We start from the raw sequence: 24,060 nt of genomic DNA on the forward strand, positions 1-24,060 counted from the left end.
AACGAGATACTAAAAAGACAAAAGTAGAAAAATAAAGTACAACTTTTGAGAGACTTTTCGTAAAATTAAAGTCGTTTTATAAAAAAAATGCCAAATAAATATCGACGAGTAAATTGTATAGTTGTAAAAGGGTTTAGAGGTGTCATTGTTGTAATCACGTTCCGAAAATGGTTTAATGAGTGCAGTTTAGTGGTAAAGTGCAGATTGACCACAGTGCACAAATCACAAGTGGGCACAGTCGACATAGGGACGATATGGACAATAGACTATGGAGGGGATGCGCCCCTCTCTCAGCGACTTGAGCCTCTTTCGGGCCCGGAGGACCCAGTCAGGCTCGGATCAACTACCCGTTAGCACATAAGTCCTACTGGGAGTCAAGTCACCGAGGAAAAAATCTGACAACGGTTTGTAAAAAGTGCCCCGAGGAGAGAGAGGTACAAGTAGACAGGATGATAGTGTATCCGCCCTCGCCGAATCGGCCCAACAAGCGCACCGTCGTCCAGTGGCGGCAGACCAACGTCGAGGAGGGACTCGTCCGCACTGACAAAGACATGCTCAACAAACTTGTCAAAAGAGAACCGATCGAAAAATATTACAAACTCGACCCTGCACCATTTGCCAAGTAAGTGTATCAATAAAAAATAATAAACACTCATACTCAGCAAAATTGCACACAGCTATCAATTTAATTAAGCACAATTCTCTAATAGTCAATCTCATGTCCAAAAGGATGATTCGATTGTTTTTAAGAATATGCGCTCATTAATGATTGATTATTTTTGTGTTAACACGAAATAATTTTTCGAGTAAAAAAGCAATTATTATTATGAGGAATTAATTACCTCATTGATTACCTCATCATTAATTACCTCATTTATTATTCTTGAAAAATGTGTTTATAGTGGCGTTATAGTTGACATTTAGACATAAAGCGAATAAGTTAAACCCGAAAAGTTTCGCTCACAAATAAACAACGCTCACTTTTTTCAATGGCAACTATCCTACTACACTTCATTCCCTCTGCTAGTGATTCGACCTTTCTTCTGACACGTTGTACATAGAATAGAGGGAAGTTACCCTAAGAAGTAAACGACAATACGTGTACACATTTCATATTATTCATTTTTTAAGCGCACATTGATTCATGACGTGATCGTCGATAATAATCTAGCGATAATTGAGAAATGGGGTTGAATTCGAGGCGATTACTCGGTAAGTGGGAGCCAGCTGTTCGCAGACTGTGTCAATGCCGCTGTACCGCCTCTAACGTAATGAGGTTCGTTAACCTACAATTCAAACCACTATTTTCTTTTAATGAAAGGGAAATCCATTTGTTTTTATGCATCGCTTGGTAAAATGTTCAAGATTTTTGAAAAATTCCCAATATCCTAAAACATCGAATAACAAGTGGGAACAATCGAGTCAACTTGCCACTTCCAAATGCTTTCCTTCGCTTTTTGCCCATTTGATAAAAATGAATTGATTTGAATTGATAAAATCATCCTTCTACATTTTGTTCTTAATCTAATAAATCCTTGCATTGAGTCTTAGCATTAGCTCGAAAAGAAACAAGAAACAGTCGTAAACCTTTTTTTGACATTCAATTTTACATTAACGTTTTAATATTTATGCGTGTTGGTAGACAATTCCATTTTTATTTTATTCTCCTATAAGAGACTCAAATGACAAATTCAGCATATATTTACTTAATACATTATCTGTAGTATGTACAATGTTATAAAAAAATAAGGAAACATGTACAAAACAAAAAAAGATTTGTTTATTATGAGCCCTCGTAATCATACATATGGCTATTTATGAATATCGCTAGATAGTTTCAACGACTTAGGTCCGGCAAATAAGACAACATGCACAAAATAGATTAATTCAAATCTCTCTCTCCCTCCCTCCCTCCAACCATATCTCTTTCTTTCGCACACACACTATCTATCTCATTCTCTCCGACCATCTCTCTTTCTTTCTTTCTCACTCTCTCACTCTCTCTCTCTCTCACACACACACACACACACACACATTCTCCCTTTCTTTCCCTTTTTGTTTACACGTACCTAAGGCACTTTTGGAGGAGGCTCGTTAGTGAGACGCCTTCGACTTTAGTGCCTTCTAATTGGACGTCGTCAGCGGACTCGACTGTAAACAAAAATTAAACACTCTGAGAAAGGCCGAAGGTGAGGCCTTGAAAAAATTATATTCCCATTTCTGACGGGAGGAGGCGCCTTGAAAATCGGAGGAAGATCTCATTCGATCCTTTGTCATGCTATCCGACGATCTGCCAGCGTGTATCCAGTCGCAAATGATAATGAAACAACCGTCTGTTGAAATAAAATTTAATGGGGCGGTTGTTAAGTGTGATGAACACCCCGGCTGCGATGAGGTTGAGAAATATATTCCGTCACGTACGAAAAAAAGTGTTATATGAGATAATAATAATGCGGGGAGGACCTTGGGCCGGTGATTTGAACGACGGAGCACAAAGTGGAGCAGGGGCCGCGTTAATGAATAACAGCCTTTAAACGTCCCCAATTAATCCTGTTTACCATCGAGTTTGGACAAGCGGCGCATTAATTTGCTTGTTTAGAGATTTTATCTTTAGAATGCCGCTCCTCGTTGATCCGGCACCTTTTCCTTTCGTCGTCCCGACCCGGTGAAATGCGAAACGTTCATGGCCCAAGGAAGAGCCGTCGACGAAAACCGGCTGTCCATTAAAAAAAGCTCGTCTTCAATATGCAGACGTCAACGTTCAAAAGTCGTATTTTAAACGGCTTAACGTACATTTAGTCGTAAGGTCATAAAAACGTTTATGAGATTAGTAGAAGGAAATCATAGCCCATTTAAACTAGTATTTTTCACTCGAGATGAGATATTTTCGCATTGAATTCGTTTTTAGCGGGCTTTGTTGCAAACCTTGTGGCTATTTGAACTTTGTTTCCCACGGAGATTTGATCAAATAACCGATTGTAGAACTGAAATGCATATCGATCAATAAACCTGACGAATGGTAATATTTAAATACCACGGAATTCGTAATTTTTTGTGTGGCATTAAAAATTTTTATCGGCCAAAGTCGATTGGATTCAGTTTTTAATATTTTCTAAAAATAATAAATATAAATAAATATAGATAAATGTATATTAACAATTAAAATCAATTAATCATCAATAGATATATATTAATAAATAATAAAATTAATAAATATAAATAAGCATTTACTGTGATATTATAAATTATTTAAAAAGGCACTCGTAAATGTCACCGTCTCTTGATGCCAGTAATGTTTCTAATATTGTAAATTAAATGGATGCCCTGTTGAAGACTACACATAGCTTGATACATCATCGCCCTCTTCGCAGAGCATCATGTTGTGCCGCAGATCTTCAACCTCAACGCATCGCAACCTCATACAATACTCCTGAGTGACCTCTTACCTCCCTCTTAGCATATGACTGCTTTTTAATATTTTTATGGACAAGTTGTGCATTTTTTTGATAACCTAAATTATGAGGTATTCCACTTTGTGTTTTGGGGTAGGTGTATGATGCATATTTTGTTTGCATCTATGCTTACAACGTATTCCAACGATTTTATACTGAAACTACCTCAGCCGTAAATAAAGAAAAAATTGTTGGGGTGAGTGCATTGTAGTCGTGGTTTATTTTTAAGTCAAAAAAGCACAACCAAGTTGACCATTTTCAACAGAACAGTCGATTAGAAGATTAGTCGATAATTTAGGAAACCATTCACACCTGCTCGGACATCATTTCCGCTAAATTTGGTTCGTTATTTATGCTTACGTACAAGTCTGAATTTTCGGAAGAAATTTTCTCTTCACATTGATACACAAATTCCAGTTTCCAGTCTACTAACTGAAACAGAAACTGCCTTTAATATTTAAAAAAAAAAATATATATATATTTATATATTACGACTTGGTTTCCATATATAAATACGAATTCATTTATGCGTTGGTGTTATTATTATAACGTTGGTTTTTTAAAAAGCAAAAGTCAAATGAACTGACCAAAGTTATTTTCAATCCTAATGGGCTTTATTGTGTACTAACTCGATCGTACGACTATAAGACTCTTCTGACAGGGTCGGGTAGCAGATTCAGCGCTCATTCCGGTAATATAAAAGGCTTGAAATATGTAACAGGTTATTTCATCGAACTTTTCGATAGGCACACCTAGGCGAAACGGTAGAGCAAAGAGTAAATCTTGAAGAGTGGGATTTAGAAATAATTCGACAGGGGTTTCGACACTCACCGATTGCACAAATTGTCAGCACAAAGATGGTGAAAGTTGAGCGAAAATTAAGCGGCTTGCTGCAGGTAGCTCGGAAGCAGCTCTCACTTGACATCTGGCATATCTCGTCTTTCGACGTCGGAAGAATGCGGTGTAAAAAGAGCAAGGGCAAATGCCTATGTATTTACAAACGTTGCAAAGCGAGCGGATTTCTTTTACAGTTCTGCCTTTCATGTGTCGTACGTCGGTAGGACGTTAGGTGATGTAACTGGTTTTAATTGTAACCGATCTCTTCCTCAAGGCTGCAAGTGCAATGAGAGACACCGCTTAAGACTCAGTTCGAGCAAATACCTTTCCTCATCAGATAACATATTTCTACATGTCTACGTCCTGGTAATTACGAATGGGCTATTCTCTCTTGCCGATAAACGGCTTAATTAATTCTTAGCCTGTTACATTATAAAGTTTACTCAATACTGGTACTGAACTGTCCAAATCAATTTTGACGAAGATGAAATTCAAAATCTCCTTTGTTATGAAGGAGTCATCTCCACGTTTGCCGAAGACACGGCTATCCTTTCTTCTCATTCCAGCCCATGCTATCTGCAAAGTCACCTTACGCTATTAGATTCCAGGTACCTCAAATGGAGAATCAATGTGAACGAAAGCAATTGTGCTCTCTACTTACGCACTCAAAAGCCTTTTTGCCCTCTACGGCTGAATGACATCCTGACTGGTAACATAGTACCATATCTGGGCTGTACATTGATAAAAGACTGAAGAATCCACAAATTCGCCCGAAACGACAAGGGATGAACCGTGGTACAAACTCTTACTGAGTCTACTTGACCAAAGATGTAACCTTAACAACAAACTGACCATTTACAAAATTCTCATTCGTTCGATAAAGGACCTACGGAGTGGAAGTTGGGGCTCAACCGAACATTCCAATTCATCCTGTAATCAGTCTCTCCAATCCGAAATCCTAAGAAAAATCCTTAATGCTCCCTTCTACCATTAAAACTATTCACACTGACTCAATATTTCCATTCGGTCACGACCTTGTAAGAAATCGTTATCACCAATTCTACAATACCCTTTGTGCACACCCAAAAGCCGTAGGGTTAAAACTTAAAGCCAAACAACTTTCCACACTAACCCTACCTGGAAATCCATTCACATCCTCGGCTGAATAGGCCATGGCCTAGGAATTTGCTTCAATGATGTGTGTGTGTGTGTCACCAGTGGGTGGTTTCTCCCATCATGTTTAATTATATACTATGAACAAACAAATTTGTACGCGAACATTTTGACATTTCCTCTTCTTTTGCAAACCGTCGCTTGAAATTCACCCATTTATTTGCAAATCGGGCGTCGTCCGTCTAGTCGATATCACATCAGTCCGCCAAATCTGACAAATCTGTGTCGGAGCGGCTTCAGTAAATATTTATAAGAGACGGGGTCGAACACGGCTCGTTTTATCGCACTGATATTTTACATGTCAATATTTTGACGACCCCGTTTCTAATAGGGTTTCAAACCGATTAAACTGAAAATCTTTTGTTTATAGAATATTCCAATACGCAACAACATAGGAATATCGAAGGCAGGTAATAACCGTGAATTACCATAGAAATCTCATTGTCTTTTCTTTAAAAGTAAAACTACAGTTCCCCCACCGGCTCGCCTTTCGCCATTTATTGTATGTAAATCAAAACAACTGCCCGAGAATTGGACTCGTCTGATTAAACTGGAATAATTTAAACGGCACGATTTCCAAGTACGTCGTAAATCGTCGTATCAAATTCTTCAAAATGTTCACCAAACAGTTAAAGAAATAATTGGGCGGAAGATTGGCATTTTATTGCATTTCCTATATTTCATGCCCAAATTTTAAAGATGCGCAACTATGAGTCAGGAACGCTTGCATAATCAAGCAATCTGCCGATAAAAGCACTGCTTTGAAATGAGCTCTTGCAAATAAACCCTTGTTTGATTTTATGTCGCCCGGCTTTATCGGCAAATAAAGGGATGGTTAAAGTGCCAAAGGCCCATAAGATAAATAAAACTCGTTCGAGGGCAGCTTTCAAAACGGGTTACAAATTGAAACAAAGCGTAAAAAAAATAAATGTTCATCTTAACTATTCTGTATAAAAATCTAGATGTATCATATTCATTTTTTGTTATATATCAACAACTCTCAAAAAAGTAACTAATTTAAAAAAAAATAGATATTGGATTTTACATGTTATGCATACGGATGAGGGGGACCGAGGTGGCCGAATGGCTAGGACGTCCGACTTGCAATTGCCGCACTAGCGGGCCTGGGTTCGAATCCCCAGCTCAGCCCATGGTGTAATAAAATATTGTTACGGAACGATCCAACACTTATTGAAAATATCCAGCAAACAATTTTTGACAAACACGAAAAAAATTGCATAATTACAAATAATTGATTGATATGCTTTTGAAATATTAATTTCTATATCGCTCATCCCTACTCACAAGTATTAGAAAATAATTTTAACCGGACACTCTTTGACTCCCTCTTGAAGTTCGATTGGAACACAAAAATCTAACTCGTGTATTTTCACTTTACCATATCATTATACCATATTCCAGGATCGGTATTTGCTTAACAACGAAAAACAATTTTCAGCGTAGCGGAAATATTAGATTGGTAAAAACAAGATTGAAGCAGAAGTGGAATAAGCTTAAGTGTTATAAATATTCTATATAGCGGTATCCACATGGCATAAAAGAAAACTTTTGAGATCTTTAAGGATAAATGATAAACACTACTTATTTTTCTAATCTTGAAAATGTTTAGCTAGAGTAAGATCCGTATCAGGTTAATACATCATTATAATCGTGATCATGCACGCTAAGACCGTAAAGATGCTGATCGCATTATGCGCTTATTACAAACTGTTAGTAGTATAAACTACTATGCTCATGGAATGCGGAATTATTCCAGCTTTTGAAAATGAAAGACGATTTATAAATTTACTACTCGCCAAGATTTGCAGTTAATTAACGGCTAACATTTAGAAAAGACTAAATTCTGTTGGTGTTTACTTTTTTGTAGTGAATCCCTACTGACGTGAATTATTCGCTCAAAGATATCAATGTTTTCAACTCAGCCAAGTATTTCGGACACAAAAAAAGATAAAATTCGACACAAAAGAAATTGATTCTTATAGAAATATTCTACAAGGAGCCTTAAATTTTTATAAAACCTTATTTCATTTATTCATATCTTATGATAACTATGATTCATCTAGTATTCATTGTAAGAAGAAGATAAACAATGATCTCTGTTAAAAAGCTAAGAAAATATCGTCTAAATTATCATCTTACCAACAGTTTTTTTTTTTTTTACATTATGATATCGTTGAGAGTGCCTCAATACACAAGACACACAGTAATGACACATCGACACAGAAACAAACACTTTGTCCTGAAGATGATCTCAATAAAGATTGAAACGTTGCACGATAAAGAAAATGTTTTTCTAAACCTACGTCACACCAGACTGCATCTCACGGTCTCCAAATAATAATTTTTATTATTATTTTAATATATTTCATGCTTGTGAAGCCTTTTCTATAAAAATTATTTTGATTTTTCTATATTGCTTTGTTACAAGAGTACTGGAATTTATACACAAATTTGCTTTATTTTCGATATAAAATCTTTTATAGGTGGTTAAACATAGATTGTTTCATCCTCTAAAACAACGGTCTTAAACGAAGCACACTTTACGAGCGGAAAGTTACGATTCTTACCTACCCATCCATCCAAATACTTCGTATCGAAGTCATCCGATCCTGCAGTCTCATCTTACTTAAATGGATTAACAATTCAAAATCACTACAGTTGGGCGAATATTTTGATTGCTTCGACCTTCCAAGATGCCTGGATCAAAGCTAGCCGTCCAAATGGACGATAATTGGAAATTAAGGCAAGGTAAATACGACCGGTCCGACGTTCTCACGTTCGCCGATTGCCTCCGAACCGGGGTAACCGCCTGTCTGTCAGAATGAGTGACGTGATGATCAACAATGATGGCAATTATCATCACGTTATCGATACGTTCCGCGATATGTTCGTGTTACGCACGTCCAACGTAACGATTGTTTTGCGTTTGAGACCACCTCTCGGCTCTTCTCTTTTTAATAATAGTAGTTGTTATTACTCAATTTTGAACGGTAATTTTGATGTTACTTAACACAAAACATTATAATCGCGATCGTGGCCGCTAAGACGATAAAGATACTGACCGCATTTTGGGCTTATTACAACAGTTATTATTATAAACTACTACATTTCAAATCATATAATAATATAAAAGTTGTAAGTATTTATATTAGATATCGGTAATGTATTCATATACTTTATAATTACACACTTCGTAGAGTCAATTAATATATCGTTTTCGTCAAATGCCCTCACTTAAACTGAATTAAAAGATGTTAGATTTTTGTTTATTTATCTCTTAAGAGTTTATTATTCTTTATGTATACCAAAGATGTCTCACGTATCGATAGTACTGTCGATGGGTGGCCCTCGGAGGATTTGACACTTAGAAGAAAGGTCATCCGATTAAGAGGTTGACACAGACACTTGGGCCAAAGCCCAAGTATGTATCCGACATCCAGAGAAAGGTTGCTCGATGAGTACCACCTAATAAAAGGGTGCAATTTCTTGGTTCCATATAGAGAGCACGGAAGAATTCCCCCCATACAGCAGTGAGTATTATTTGGGTCCTCTGTTCCTATTCATGGAGGAAACGGGGTTTTTCTATTGTATATATTAATAATAGTTGGGTATACCTAGCTTGTGTGGAGAGTGAATGTATTTATTAGCGTGAATGTACTTATCAGCGTGAACATACATATTCGAGTGAATGTGTGAGGTAAGATGGTCGATGGCGCAATATCGAGTGAATCGATCTTCAATTAGGTTAGATGTAACATATACTAAAACAAAATAAAAATTAATGTTTTTCAATTCAAAAATGTTTTATTTATAACGAACAATTTTTTGATATACAAGCAATGAGTTTGTCTTTATGGTCAGGGCCGTCAGGAGAATCGTTATGTTATGTTATATCGTTTTGTCAATCGTGTATATTCCTTGTAGGATGCATTATTTGTGTCGCAAAAGGAGAATTTGAATGTTCAGTCATTGTCGGGTAAAGTTTATTTTGTGCAGTAGACGTGGGTGAGAACCGTTAATGTTGCCGTTTCCATCAATTTTCAGAAAAAATGTTAAAACCATCTAGCTATTAGTTTTTTATTAGTTCGTTTAATAAAAATATTCAAGAAAATGAAACAAGTAAAAATAATAATCATTAAAAATTTATAATTTACAAGGTTAACAAAGATGAATATCTTTGTTTTTACAGTATCGAAACCTACCAAATTCAACTAGTTCATTGTAAATTTAATTCGTAATTTCATTTTTTTGTATGATGGCTAGGGGTTGATAAATGTATAATTATGACAATCCTTTTCTCCATTATGACCTAAGTGATCAATTGTGTAACCCTTATAGCTTATAGCCATACGTTGGTAAATGCGATATTTCTTATAAAACTAAGCATTTTCCTTGATGCCTCATCTTTTGGTATGAGATATATCCTGTGGAAGTGGCTGTACCGTAAACGGGCTAACAATTAACATTCACAAAGTGTCGGTGCCTCCTGGCAAAGCCAAATGGATCTCTTCTTAACATGATAATTAAGAGAACAGTGGCCGGTAGAGGCCTATAATTCTCCTCAAATCCTATCTGCTGAGCGAGTGGAGTTCTTTTGCCTTACGTTTTTTTAAATATAAATAAATAATATAAATAATTAAATATAAATCTCCTAACTTCCCTCATGCCTGGCGCATTTGCCCAATGCTTGAGTTTTTCTTTCTCCTTCCATTTTTACAGTTCCAACTTAAACGCACACTCCGGTGCGCTTGGTTGTGGTTGTGGTCCCATGGATAAGAGGGCGCTGCTTTTTTGGCTAATTGGTCAGCCTGTTCATTTCCTTCATGTCGGGAACCCACTTTAAGGTCATTTTGTTTTGTTTATCCTGAGTCATTAAGCAATTTAGCGATAACTTTATAGTTGCTTGGCTGTCTGAGAGTTTCATTATGTACACATGACATCATAGGTTTCGATATTGTCATTAAAAGATCATATTTATTAGCCTTATAAATGATTAAATATAATTCACTAGTTTCGTGGTGCGCTTGACCAAGTAATACCTTACAATTAAAGTTTTTATCTCAACTAAAAACCTTAATTAATTAAATATAATTCCAAATCTTGAAGATTCTTGGAAATTTGGTTTTTCATTGGTATTATGCCTGATTTTGTAATATAATATTGGGTTGTCCGGAAAATAATGCAGGATTTTAAGTTTTCATTAAAAAAAATCTATATAAAATATTCTGTTTACGTTTACAGGANGGAAATTATTTTGATTAAAGAACATTGCTTTAAAGTAACTAGTTTCTTTTTTTTTGTTTAATACCAAAATCCTGCATTATTTTCCGGACAACCCAATAGTACAAACTTTATAAGAAATATTTTGCAAAATACGACTTTTCTTTGCGTATTTTGCAATTATGTGCGTATTCCACGCCCTAATTTGTGTCTTATTGTCTCAAATATACCAAATTTTTCGTCTATTATTTTATTTGTGATATCAGCCTAAGCGTTGAGAAAAATAAGCCGTATATTGTGGGTAAGGAAATGGAAAAGGCTTCGCGTAACGAAATTTGACGGTTTTCGTTCATCGACTGGAAGGCGGTTGAAAACTGGATCGATGCTGGTGAAATTCTCCGAGTGTGGTTGTTTGTAACTGTGATTTCGAGAGTGTACAATTCCCGTCGGATTGATGTTGATTCGAATCTAATTTTTCATCGCCTTGGTCCCGATTCCAAATAACCAGGAAGCCAAAGATATGGACGTGTTTGGAACAATTTTTCCCCCCTTGGTAGGTGAAGGTCGGTACGATAGCCGGCAATCGTCATCAGAAAATCGGTTCTACGTGTTTAGTTAAGATGTAGGAGAGGGGTCGGAGAAGAACCTTGCCCACGAAAATACACGATTATTGTGTCGCAAGGCCTAGAAAGGGTAGGCATTTTTTAAAGTTGACAACATTTTTACTTTCCGCTTCCTGGATATTTAGGTGAAAAAAACCTTGGATCGGAACATCAACTGTCGGTAAAGGTCAAGAAGTCGACAATTTTGAATGGAATCGAATAAAGAGAAATAATGCTTCTATATAGGCACTTTTATTCAAATGCGTTCTGAACACGTTCCTAGGTAAGCCGACTATCAATCCATGTTGCCATCGCCACAACAAATTAGCCCATTTTTCAGTCAGATTTTTCAAATGTCCGGCTGAGAAACTTTTGTAAATATTTATATTATAGAGAATAATTGGTCAATTTTCGGCAATGTTATGAAATTATTAACTTCCAAAATAATATAAAATACTGGTTTTTCAAGCGGTTATTTTTCAAAACCATTTGCTCCTATCTGACCACTACTTTGTTTTAATATCACATTTTAGCCTTTATTCAGTACTCACTTCTAAATTACTGAATTTGAAGGGTATGAGACAAAGCCGTGTCGAGACGTTTTACGACTACATTTCATAGAGCAATCTTAATTATACAAAGTTAATCAGAACAATTTAAATTGGTTGTTTATCTTTTCGTACAAGACTAGATGATCTAAAGCGAACGAAAGATTCGTGATAAACAAATGTGTGAAATGATGCCTTATTTAAGTGGCGTAGAACTTTTCTTTCCTCTTTGGCAATCAAACTGACTACCAAAACAAATAATTAATCATACCTGCGTTTATACAGACGTAAACATCAATTTATAATAATAATATTTTCTACAAGGGCATTCGATTCGATAAAAATAAACAGTTAAAAAACCTCAGAATTATCATTATTTTTAGAGGGAGGAGGCGGTAATGTTTAGTTTTATTACTTAACTTATTTGTTAATGACAATTAGACCTGGCAGGACGTTTTCCAACTCGCTCATTATCGTAGGTTTATTTCTTGTTCTTTTTCTATGGGTCGGCGACATTTTACTCAAAACATATGTATAATTGAACGACCACTTTTTTTCGTAATGTTTGTAATGATTAATGATAAATCAAACCCTATTGATGCAAACCAAGCCACGGACAATAAATGGTCGTTTAAAACCTGTAATTAATCTACTAACACATATTGTTAACGCAGTTGACGAATTTGTTAAAGTCTTCTGACCCTTCGTGAATGACTAGAGAGTTAAATAATTAACTATGAAATTTTTTTTAACTTTATAAAACATTAAATTCACTAATTTCGTGGTCCGCTTGACCAATTAATACATTACAATTAATTAAGGTTTTTAATTGAGATGAAAAAAAAGTTAATGGCACGAACGGGATTCGAACCCACGATCTTCGGCTAGATACGCCGCTGCTCTACCACTTGAGCTATCGTGACCTCGATCCACTCGGACATCAACTTCCTAGCTCAACCCCACGTATATTCGGTGTATCTAGCCGAAGATCGTGGGTTCGAATCCCGCTCGTGCCATTCACTTTTTTTCTCAACTAAAAACCTTTATTATTTATAAAATATGTTCTGGTAAAAGCTTTTGTTTTTGTTTGTAGCTGTCTAACTGTGTATGCAATGTCCTAAAACTGTCCTAGACGAAAAAAAGCCAAGAGCCAGACAAAGATTGCTGCGATATTATGAGTAAAATGTTTATTAGTAGCGTAGTGAGTTTTTTGTGAGGCTAATTTCCTAGCTATGTCTAGATCTGTCACCAGGCACGGAGTTGAAAATGGACAGGGAATAGTGACGAATTTAGCCAGTCTGTAAGTGGGGCGAGAAAAACCACAAAATCACAACACCAAGAGCAGTTTCGCCCACGCGAACTTCGTTTAAATAGTCGGCGAAGCCAAGATCAATGAACCATGGAAATCAGTTTGATTATAAGTTTTTTCCTTATGTGATATAGGTTTTAGCGGAGGCATTATTCAAATAATTAAATTGCAAGCAATTCGCTAAATAATAATTTTTTAAAAATTTTTTTTTACGAGGGTTCGCAACAGCACAGGTTATATCAACCCTCGGGCTGTCGGTGTTTTTGTTTTTGAAAAAAGCCCATTTGTAAGTATGTCGGGTTCGAATGCAGGACCGCTGGATTCGAACCCGGGACCTTCACCTTACAGTGAGCGCCGTGTCAAGCGGCCGCCTAAACCGTTGCGGCCACCGACGCCCCGATAATAATAAATTCTTTAATGATATAACTTCCCTATTTAACTCCGTGGTTGCATTGCAAATCGTAGAAATCCAGCGGTTTGTCTGAATGATTTTCAAAATGTTCGCAAATTTCTGCGAAATGGGGTAAAATTAAAAAGATTTTTCTTTTAAAATGTTTTCCAGTTGCTTTTTCTTAAAAATAATGTCGGTCTTGAAGGAAAATTAACTACAAAAAATAAATATATGTTGAAAATTGAAACCGATCATTTCAAACTTAACCAGTTTGTTAACGCTAATACTTTTATTATCCTTTTTATACCTTCATTAATTTTTTTTTTTAATATAAAAAACGTAGAACAATAATCGTTGTGTTTAGTGGTGATTGTCCGACTGCGAATCTGTGAACACACGTTAAAACTAATCAATTGTCGATGGGGAATGATTACATAATCCCGGAAATATTTCAAAACGTACTATAAAGTCTCAACAGACTACAAAGAAGAAGAAGAATTCAAAAAACATCATATACAATAATATGGCATACAGATAGCTCCAAAACACATGAAGGAACTGGATCGGGTGTGTTTTGAACAAGCCCAAAATATGAACAATCAAATTCAGCAGGGAAATGTACCGAAGTCTTTCAAGGGGAAAAACATGCCATCAGTGCTTCTGCCTTAGAAAGTCTTAAAAGAGTCTTCTGGTGGAAAAAATCCTCATAAGATCCGATATCCAAGCAAATATTAAGGCGTTAGCATGTTAAAAAAAATCACACCAAAACTTGTCAGTGAATGCATTTAAAAGCTCGGCAATCTGTGAAAAATTACCTGATGATGCTAAAACTTAGTGGTAGGACTAAAAAATTGACAGTGACAGTGACCATTGGCATCTTAAAAGACAGAACATGGGGAATTGAAGCAATGACAGTCTTGTCCAATACTTCTTAGGAAACTAAGAAACTAGGAAAGTACAATAAGTCAGAATTCTGCAATGCTTGAGGAACAAAACCCCCACTTCAAAGTATCCATCATCATGTCAGACCGATATAGGTTTAAACTTTCGATCCAATCTTGATTGTCATTTCGTTACGTTTTGCTGTTTACACGCTCCCTCTTATTTGATACGATGTGTTTCAGACAAAACTATTAATAAACAGTGAAAACAGGAGATAAGAAAAGTCCGTAGGCTTGTAAGTGTATAACAAAATGTGCAGGACATTTATCTACCTGGTAAAAGAGATCATCTTTATCAGTTATTTTCCGATTAAACATAACTGTCAAATTAATGTAATAATTCTTGCCATGATGACAGTGATAATATCACCGACAACTTGATAATTTAATTACTTGCATCTGGAGGACATTATTTCAAATACAGTTGGTTATTCGGGAGTTTTTCTTACACGCTACGTTGATTGGTAAGAAATTAATTCTTTTCCACAGGCGTTATTTCGTCGGACGCGTTTCGGTCTAATATAAGCCATCTTCAGTAACTTTTAAAAAAATTAAGTGGTTTGACGGTTTATTACGTAGTTGTAAGTTTAAAAGTGAATATCTGGACGACTATGGGTGGCGAGTAGTCCGTCAAGAATGGGCAACTAATCAACTTATTATCGAGTTCCACAAAATTAGGATGGAAACTGTCAAAAAAATACACAGCTACTCTTTCTCATATGCCCAACTTTCGTTTTTCACCTTATAATCGTTTATTAAAATGATATTAAACATTTGACCTCGAAGCTAATAGGATTAAACGAATAAGCCCACTACTTGCATATGCCACGGGCGAGTCCTTAACAGGCTCATTTATAACATTGGTACCGGTTTCAGCGATGTAGGCACTCGGTCGAAGGCCGAACGGGACGTCTTTCTTAATCGAGTTAACGTCGGCCAGGGCACCGAGTTAAATCGAGACCGATTGAGCAGGTTGCGGTTAAAAATTAAAGGACGCTGTGGGCAGGGCTACACCCATGCAACCGATCCCGAGAGATAACCGGGCTATACTGTTACTCCAAAAGTTCATCGACATGACAATTTCTTTTGAGCAAATTGGTTCGTCGGGGGCGGCAGGAGGTTCTACTAGCTTATATTTTGGCGATCAGATGAATTTATAATATAATACGACCCTAAAAGAAACTTATCTAATGGTTTAATGTAGTGATGAATCAGTGAATGAATAGTCAACACATCTGAAAGGACAATACAAACACGTTTGATTATTTTCATTTTATCCTTTTTCGTGAGTACCTAGTAAAAAATCAACATCAATGGTTAGAAAACGATTGAATTATACATTTAAAAGTTATCAGTGTTCTTAGTTTTCCAAGGGATTGTTAAACTTTTTTTACAGTCGATTTTCAATAGCAAAGAAATTCTATTATGATGAAGACTTTCGAAAGTTCAAAGTGAGAGGGGCGTTGATTCATTAAATTTAATTTAATGGAAAATAAATGTTTTACTCTTTTCCCATAGGGAATTATATTACGACTGTTAGCAATGGTTTCCTGTAATTTTGGACAATTTCGAAGAAGACGTCTACGCGTGGGTGCAACCGACGAGACGTCGAGAGATCAACACACCACTGTAGCAAACGGCAATTTGAAATTTAAAATAAAAATGGGGCATCTTAAAGTAAACGTTAAATAATTATAACCCCTAAAATGGTACATCATAGCTCATATGTCAAATATGTTTACAAGCGATGGGTTTACTAATAAATAATAACAGAACCTAAATAATAGCATAATAATGACCATAATAATATTTTTTCTTTTGAAGGTGTTTTAGTTTAAACATGGAATATTTAAGACTAATTTGTCTAATTTAAATTTATTGATTTACATTACTTATTTACACTTATTAGGACGTTTCGAGAATTTACTTACTCCCGCCATCAAAATCTATATTTTTTATTAATTAATTATACATTTTTTATCTAAGGTCTTGGTTAAGAGGAAAAGCAAGGGTCACGAGCGGGATTCGAACTTACGGCCTTCGGCTTAATATGCGTTCTAACCACTTGAACTATCGTGACTGATTTTTTATGCAAACACATAAATGTAACAACGATATTGATATGTTTTAAATGATATATGACCATCTTGCACCTGTTGTTTATGTTTTATTTTAAGAAGTTATTAGTTTAATTTTTTGAAAGAAAAATTTTCTTTCCGGAAACTTTTTCTTCTTTGTCATACGGCTTGTCGTAAAGAAATTTTTTCTTTTTTTTTAAATATTACTCAGAAAAAATATAAAAATGTATATAATTACAGAATGGAAGATGGTCATTTATTTTAAAATATAATGTGGATATAATAAAGTATAAATTTAATGCAATATAAAATAAGCGTTTGGATTAAAATGTTGTAACGTAAATATCAATGTTATATTTATGTTTTTTATAAAAAATATAATTCTGATGATGGGTGTAAATTCCCGAACGTCCAAAAGTAAATAAGTAATATATTTACTTTTTATTTTAAAAACACAGGAAATGTTTTCTAATATAAAGCAAAAAATAATAAAGTTTATTAATAAAGCTATAGACACAATAAGCCAAAATATCTGAAGGAAAACGTTTTTGCGTGGTTACTATTCAACTAATACAATTTTTTTTATAATTGCAATAAAAGAAAAAATAAAGAAACAACAGAAAAAATAAAATGGATTCTAACTAATAATTAAATTCTGTAGCAAGTAAATTTCTGTAATACAGTACATCTTTTAAATAATTATACAGAAAACGTCGGTCTCTACCGTTCAGGTAATTACAAAGTACAGTGTTTGTTAAATTATCCTTCTTAATGTTTTAAAATATACTCAGCGCACGTTCAGCTGGAAGCCCCACCTAAGACTTAAAAGACTACTTAACAGACGACTTGGACTTCTATGAACTCCTAGGACCAAAATCCGGTCTTGGCGGTCAAGACTCAACTAACCTTATACAATGACTTTAATGTGATCACTTTATACATACGGCGTGGAACTGTATGGCTCTGTCAAGCCATCCAACATCCCGCGCATCCAGTCTTCTAATCAAAAGACCTCAAGACAAATCGTCAAAGCTCCTTACACGGTACTAAGCTCACTGGTCACACGGACCTCCACATTCTTCTTGATCAGTTACCGATTCCAAAAGTTTCACACCAATTTCTCGATTCATCCTAACTCTACTGCTCGAGCCCTCTCTACACATTCCCATCCCGGGAACCTGTCTTAATCGACGATGACCTCGAGACCTCCTTGCCTCTTAATCCCTTGCACTGAGTGCCAGCTTTTGCTAGCTTCTTATAGCGTGTGTCCTTCGGGTCTAACGTTGGCATTTAGTGTCAGTGCTGTGTCCTTGTGATAAGAAAAGCGTACAATGATCACATTTGTTTATAAATCTTTATGAGCTACAAATAAAAAATATTTTATTCTCTATGGCTTTAAAATATGACAGACTGCAATGATATATTTTGTATCTTCAATTCTTTTAGGTTGTGCATTGAACAAAGATGACACAAATCTGGTCTAAAAGGGCTAAAATTTAAATTGAACTGTTTGCTTTCATTATTAGTTCAACTTCAATAAACGATGTAGACTGTAAATAAGTGATACTATAATTTAGTTGAGATGTTTTCCACGAAAATTCCCATTTGTAGCTTTTATTTCCGCATTGCGATTTTCTTCTAAACTTATATTGAAATTAATGTACAACCAAATTGACGCCCTTGTTATGTCAGTCTTGATAAAGGGTCGGTTGATCGGAGGACTCAACCGCCAGATTCGCTCTAAAGATATCCTCTTATCTGCAGCGAGTCTCGGGTCACATTTGCGATAAGATTTTACCCATCAATCAAGAACGATGAAATGTAAAACTATCGCTTTCAAATTTCGTGTACCGATGGTCAAGTTGTACAAGTATTACCGTAATATTCCGTACGAGAATGTTTTTACTAAGGATCGGATCTTTGTCAAAATACACTTCCTCCGGAATAAATTTTGAAATATTAATCACCACTCTTGAACTTCTCAGTTTCTCCTGGAAGTAAACAAAACGCTCGATGGCCTTTCTCCGTTTCAATGCTTCGACGGCCTCTCATAAACTCATAAGAATTATACCGGCCGGTTTTTCTTAATAGCCCGTTTTTAGGTATATTTAATAACAGGGCTTTTTAGAGAATTTTTTATATTTCATTTTATTGCGGGTCAATCATATTTCCCATACGTCGGGAACTTTATTATCTAAGTTTAAAATGTTAATATTATTGTCATTCGTCAGATTCGTTTCCATGTGCAAACGTATTCGGTGAAAACTTACAAATTGTCCTGGAAACAATTTTATGAATTTAAAAATCGATTACAAATTTCATTCACTACCTGTCCTAAAAAAAAAATTTCCTTTTTTTCAAAGCGAGGGTTCACAATTTGGGAAAAAAACATTTGTTAGTATATATTGCAATGTCATTGGTTGTCATAAGTTGATCATATTATTAATTATTTTAATTAGTTGTACTTTTAATTGAAGGTCTTGGTTGATAAAAAAGATGAAAAAGGTCATGAGCGGGATTCGAACCCACATTCGGCCCAATAAACCACTTGAACAATCGTGACTTCGATCCACCCGGACACCAACTCCTCATCTCAACCTACAATTTTTCGAATTATCCCTCTTTTTGCCATATTTGCAAATGGCAGGGCTGCTGGTTTCGAACCCAGGACTCTTGACTGATAAGTTAAGAAATATATGTCGGAGGTAGGGCAGTATAACTAATAAAATTATAATTAATAATCATTAGATGTAATGTTATATTACATTGTTGCACTTGAAATTAATTAATTATTAGATATTGAGTATTTTATGTTTATGTTTATAATTGCTGTAAGTGTTTAAATTAAAAAATTCCTAACGTAACCACGAGTACCGAAATAACCAAAAATTGTTTAAATAGTGTGTTGTGTTTTGTGAATACATTTCGTCGTCGAATGTTTAAAGTGGAAGTGGAAGTTTAAAAGAATAAATAATTTTTGTAAAAAGGGAAGTGATATTTGAAGATGACTGACGGTGACATCTTCAATATAAAATTTTTGAAGATTTCCTACATATATTAGTAAGAGAAAAACGAATTGCCAATGATATCGACCAACCTGACTTGCCTGCTATGCGGGCGTGTAACCAAGGGGGGAAAAGACACGAGACCCTGACTTTTAGCCTACTTGCCCTTTAATAGATGTACTTTAATAGATAACAGCCAGGAAACCGATTCGGATTAATTGCTTTACCCTTTATCGCGTTTTTAGCGGTTTGTTTGTCAACGCCTAGGGATTTATGCTACATCAGACAATATGTCAGGTGTGATGATTTAACATTGATGTTTTGGGATCAGAGATGTAGACCAAGAATAACAATTATTGCACTACCACCAAGCTTTTGGCACTTGTTATCCCTTGATCAGGCCTTTACATTCACAATCAATAATCAATCTTTAACGGTGAAATGGGGGGGGGGGAATTGGCGAAGCAGACCGAAATAAATGTACGTCATGTTTTTGTTTTGTTTTTTCAGTCGCACCACCGACGTCCCTTACATCATGTTAGTGAAAAAATGAAATACACAGACTTGCATGCATCTGTATAAGGGGAGCGATGAGAACAGATATTGGGATTAAGTATTATTAAAAAAAAGGAATATTAAAAGTCTAATCAAAATTGCCAAATAAACTTAGACACCAAAAAATAATGAAAAAGAGAGAAAAATACTCCTTTAAGAATGGTACCATCTGCACAGAGTCGGATCTAGATCGTGAGAAACGGTACGGGGCAGGAGTATACTGACCTGGAACCAAATACTCAGAACCCATGGGAATATACCAGCACCTTCCAAGCTGAGGTCTACTCAGTCAAGAGATATATCCAATTATCTCAGATAAAGGGTACAAAATGTAGAACAGAATGTTACTATCGTGGTGACAGCCAAGCAGCTATCAAATCGATGAGTTCAAACATCAGTAACTCAAAGATGGTGTTAAATTGCAAAACTAAACTAACTAGTTATACAAAACAAAGACACCCTCTGCTGGGTCCCGCAGATAGGGGAAAAGATTTCTCTAGAAAAGAGAAATCCAAGCTGGACTGTTTAATTGGACAGGAAGAATTTGGGCCTGTTAAGAAGTAAATAGGCATTCATTTACGGATGTCGCAGGATGCTGGGAAAAGCGACCTTCGCTGCACGACCCCTGCACTCAGCACGCCGCCATGGCATTTGCTGTCAAAAGAAAGGAAGCCCAACCGGAAGGGTCCTTGACGTCCGTCCAATCCTCTCGTCGGCCTTCCGACGCCCTGCCCAGCACAAGACGCCCCTTCCCTCGCCACGACGCCGCGATCCATTTCCTATTTTATTGCCCTCGACTCCTTTCGCCAAAAAAGATCCAAACATATTTTCGTTTTCTTAAAAATAAATATACAAAATAAAATAAAACTCGTTTACCATACAAATTACAAAACGACAATTATAAACTAACGGTTAATTAATTTGTTTATTAATTAAAAAAATCACTGCTTTTAATTTAGATCTTTTTCTTTGTCCTTATGCTTTCATTTTTGTTAAGCGGCCAGCTTTTTATATTCCTTCGTTTATTCAGTGTTTTTTGGAGGGTTTAACATATATTATAATTTTAACAATGTTCACGCCTTTAAAAGGAAGAAAAAACTTGCGATTATAGTCGATCGTATTTCCATAAAACCGGTAGTCCTATCGAGAAGTTTCAGGCCGATAAAGCCACTTGACTGAAATGGAGGTCGGCACTGCTAACCCGTTCGTTTCCACTTTGAAATACGGATCCTCCGCATCAAAACGGATTTGCCGAACCGATTCGTTCTTCTTTCTTTTCCAAGACGTAACGTTTGTAAAATTGTTCAAATTTCATTTTACAAAAAGACTCGCCGATTAATGTCAAACGCCTTTTAGCACTGTTACTAGCAGGATTAGTGGAAAGAACGTGAACACTGACACGTGACACCAGTTGTTTTCCGGTTCACGCTTGGGATAGATGGAATTTTATGGAGGCGTGTAGAAAAGTAAGAAGAAGACACTACTGTACAATACTGCCTACAGTATTTGCCACCATGTTTTTGTTAAAGATCGGACGCGGAGGCGCTAACGCTGGACATATAGCCATAACATGAACCACATCTTGCCCCTAAGTTACACAATGAGCATAGCTCAACCCTCCTTTCGGCCCATGGGGTAGTAGTAATTAGTAAAGTAATAGTAAAGTAATTCACCCTTGGGGACCGCGGTAGCCGAGTGATTAGCATGAGAGACTCTCACGCCGCGGTCGTGGGTTCGATTCCCACCGTCGCCTCTGGCCCTTTTTTCGCGATAACCCCCAATTTGAACACACAAGAATTCCGTACCATGGCTAATATATGCAAGATCATAAGGCCAATAAAAATATAAAAAAAATAAAAAAAAAAAATTCACCCTTCATTTAAATAGCCAATACAGATCCCTCATGTTAATTGGTAGTTCATTCGTAGATGAAAATAATTTACTTTCAAAGTTCAGCTGCTTATTATAGAAGGTGAACCTAGCGTTCGCCAAAGACTCTTCTCGATGTATTGTTCTCATCTTTAACATTAAATTTTATGATTGGTTTTTCCAGAGAGATATACCATCTAACAAATGTCTGAAGTCGTAAGGATATTTTTCAAAAAGATTCAATCAACTCTGAAACAAAAAAAATTTTTTTAACACCTCAATCGCAAGAAAAAAAGTTTCAATCTGAAAATAGTCTCTAGATAAAGCATATAGTTCGAGCTTACAGTTAGAATCGCCTACTAGTGACAATTGTATTAAATTCTATTAAATCTACAAGTGATATTGTTCAATATTATTGATTCCTCTAGCTGATGCACGTTACAGATTTATTTAAGTGTATATTGCCGGCTATCACTTTAATTCATTTTTTTAATGAATTTTTGCCATATTTTGAGAATATTCTTTGTGGAAATCACAATGAGCTAAGAATGTTACCAAATCTTACTGGTACGATAAATTCCAATTTACCATTTTTTCGTCGATGGAAAATGTTCGCACAGAACAATCGTGTTCTACGGCCTTTTGAGAACATCAGTTGACAATTAAAATAACACCATTATATTCAGCGGTCTATTGACCAAATTACTTCTTTCAATTAATTAATCTTTTTATGTACGGTTTTTGGTCGAAATGAGAAAGCTAGTGCCGAGAGTGATTCGAACCCACGACGTTCGGCTAAATACGCCGCTGCTCTACCACTTGAGCTATCGGACCCCAACTTCCCATCTGAATCTACCTTTCGAATTTTCTCGCCTTTTTACCATTTTTCAAATGTATTGTAATAAGGATTCGATTCTCGGAGACATATAAAGTGGCCACTGGGAGCTGTTAATGAAGTTATACTTCGTTTTACTTCGAAAAAAACGAAAGGTTGTAGGTTGAGATGGGGATTAGGTGTCCGGGTGGATCGAAGTCACGATAGCTAAAGTCCACGAAGCTCGTGGCACTAGCTTTTTCATTTCAACCAAAAACCTTACATAAAAAGATTAATTAATTGAAAAAAATAACTTTTAATTATCGCTTTCGAAAGCTCGAAGATAATCCCGAAATTGCCATCGACATCGTTAAATGCTAATAAGTATCAACAATGAATTAGCAATATAGTGTGCTTATTAATTTGTTATATTTTCTATTATTTAAGCATGACATCAAATAAAATGCCATTGAGTAACAGTGCTTGTGTCTTTCTTTTTCTTCCATTTCATTACATATCATAAGGGAAAATGTCAGTTCACGCATTTCTTGTCCGCGTTCTGTTCTTAGCCGTCGGGAGTTGTATCCCATAAAATTGATCTCTCATGTACAAACATGATGAGTACATCAACATCCTTGTCTACCTCTGTAAAATGGATAGACGTGTAACCATTGTGTTTTATCGCTCAAATACGAAACCTCTATTTTACTTCCCTCAAAAGATTGGTAAACATCCAACCACGGCTAATAGTAAGTGTGAAGCAGGCCTTACTACATACATATTTTTAGTCGAGAACGGAAGATGGTCGTGAATATCCCTGACTTATTACATAAATGGAATTTTGAGAAATGTCAATTATTTTGAATATATACGGTCACGCATGGCTCGTAACGAAAATAATCTTCGATATGTACACATTCAGACCTTGAAAATTTGAGTTTCGATTAAAGTGAAAATCGTACATAATAAACAAATGCATCAAAACGCAAAAGTACTACAAAGCTGTGCTTCGACGTGAAAATCCCTTAATAACTACTAAATTAGTACTATTAGTATAATAAACAGATCGTAAAAAGCTATTTTGATGAATGTTACTGACATACAATAATTTGTTGTTCAATAAAGCGTACACATAATTAATCAGATCCCATCACTAACAACCTAACAAACATCTGTCAATATGACAAATCAAATTACAAGTATACATGACAAGAGTAATTAAACTATGATTGTTAGCTAATGAAT

General features: G+C 35.7%; 1 protein-coding gene across 1 annotated transcript in view; it reads left to right on the top strand.

The window, feature by feature from the left end:
• Positions 1 to 339: 339 nt before the first annotated feature.
• LOC106672922 (death-associated protein kinase 3-like) overlaps positions 340 to 24,060 on the top strand; it is a 64,737-nt gene continuing 41,016 nt past the window's right edge. The window contains exon 1 of the mRNA XM_014404730.2: positions 340 to 622. Within this exon, the coding sequence (XP_014260216.1) occupies positions 450 to 622 (173 nt within the window). The 5' untranslated portion in view covers positions 340 to 449. The remainder of the gene's footprint in view (positions 623 to 24,060) is intronic.

This window comes from Cimex lectularius, unplaced genomic scaffold (assembly GCF_000648675.2).
Source record: "Cimex lectularius strain Harlan isolate CLEC.00 unplaced genomic scaffold, Clec_2.1 scaffold46, whole genome shotgun sequence".
Classification (NCBI taxonomy): domain Eukaryota; kingdom Metazoa; phylum Arthropoda; class Insecta; order Hemiptera; family Cimicidae; genus Cimex; species Cimex lectularius.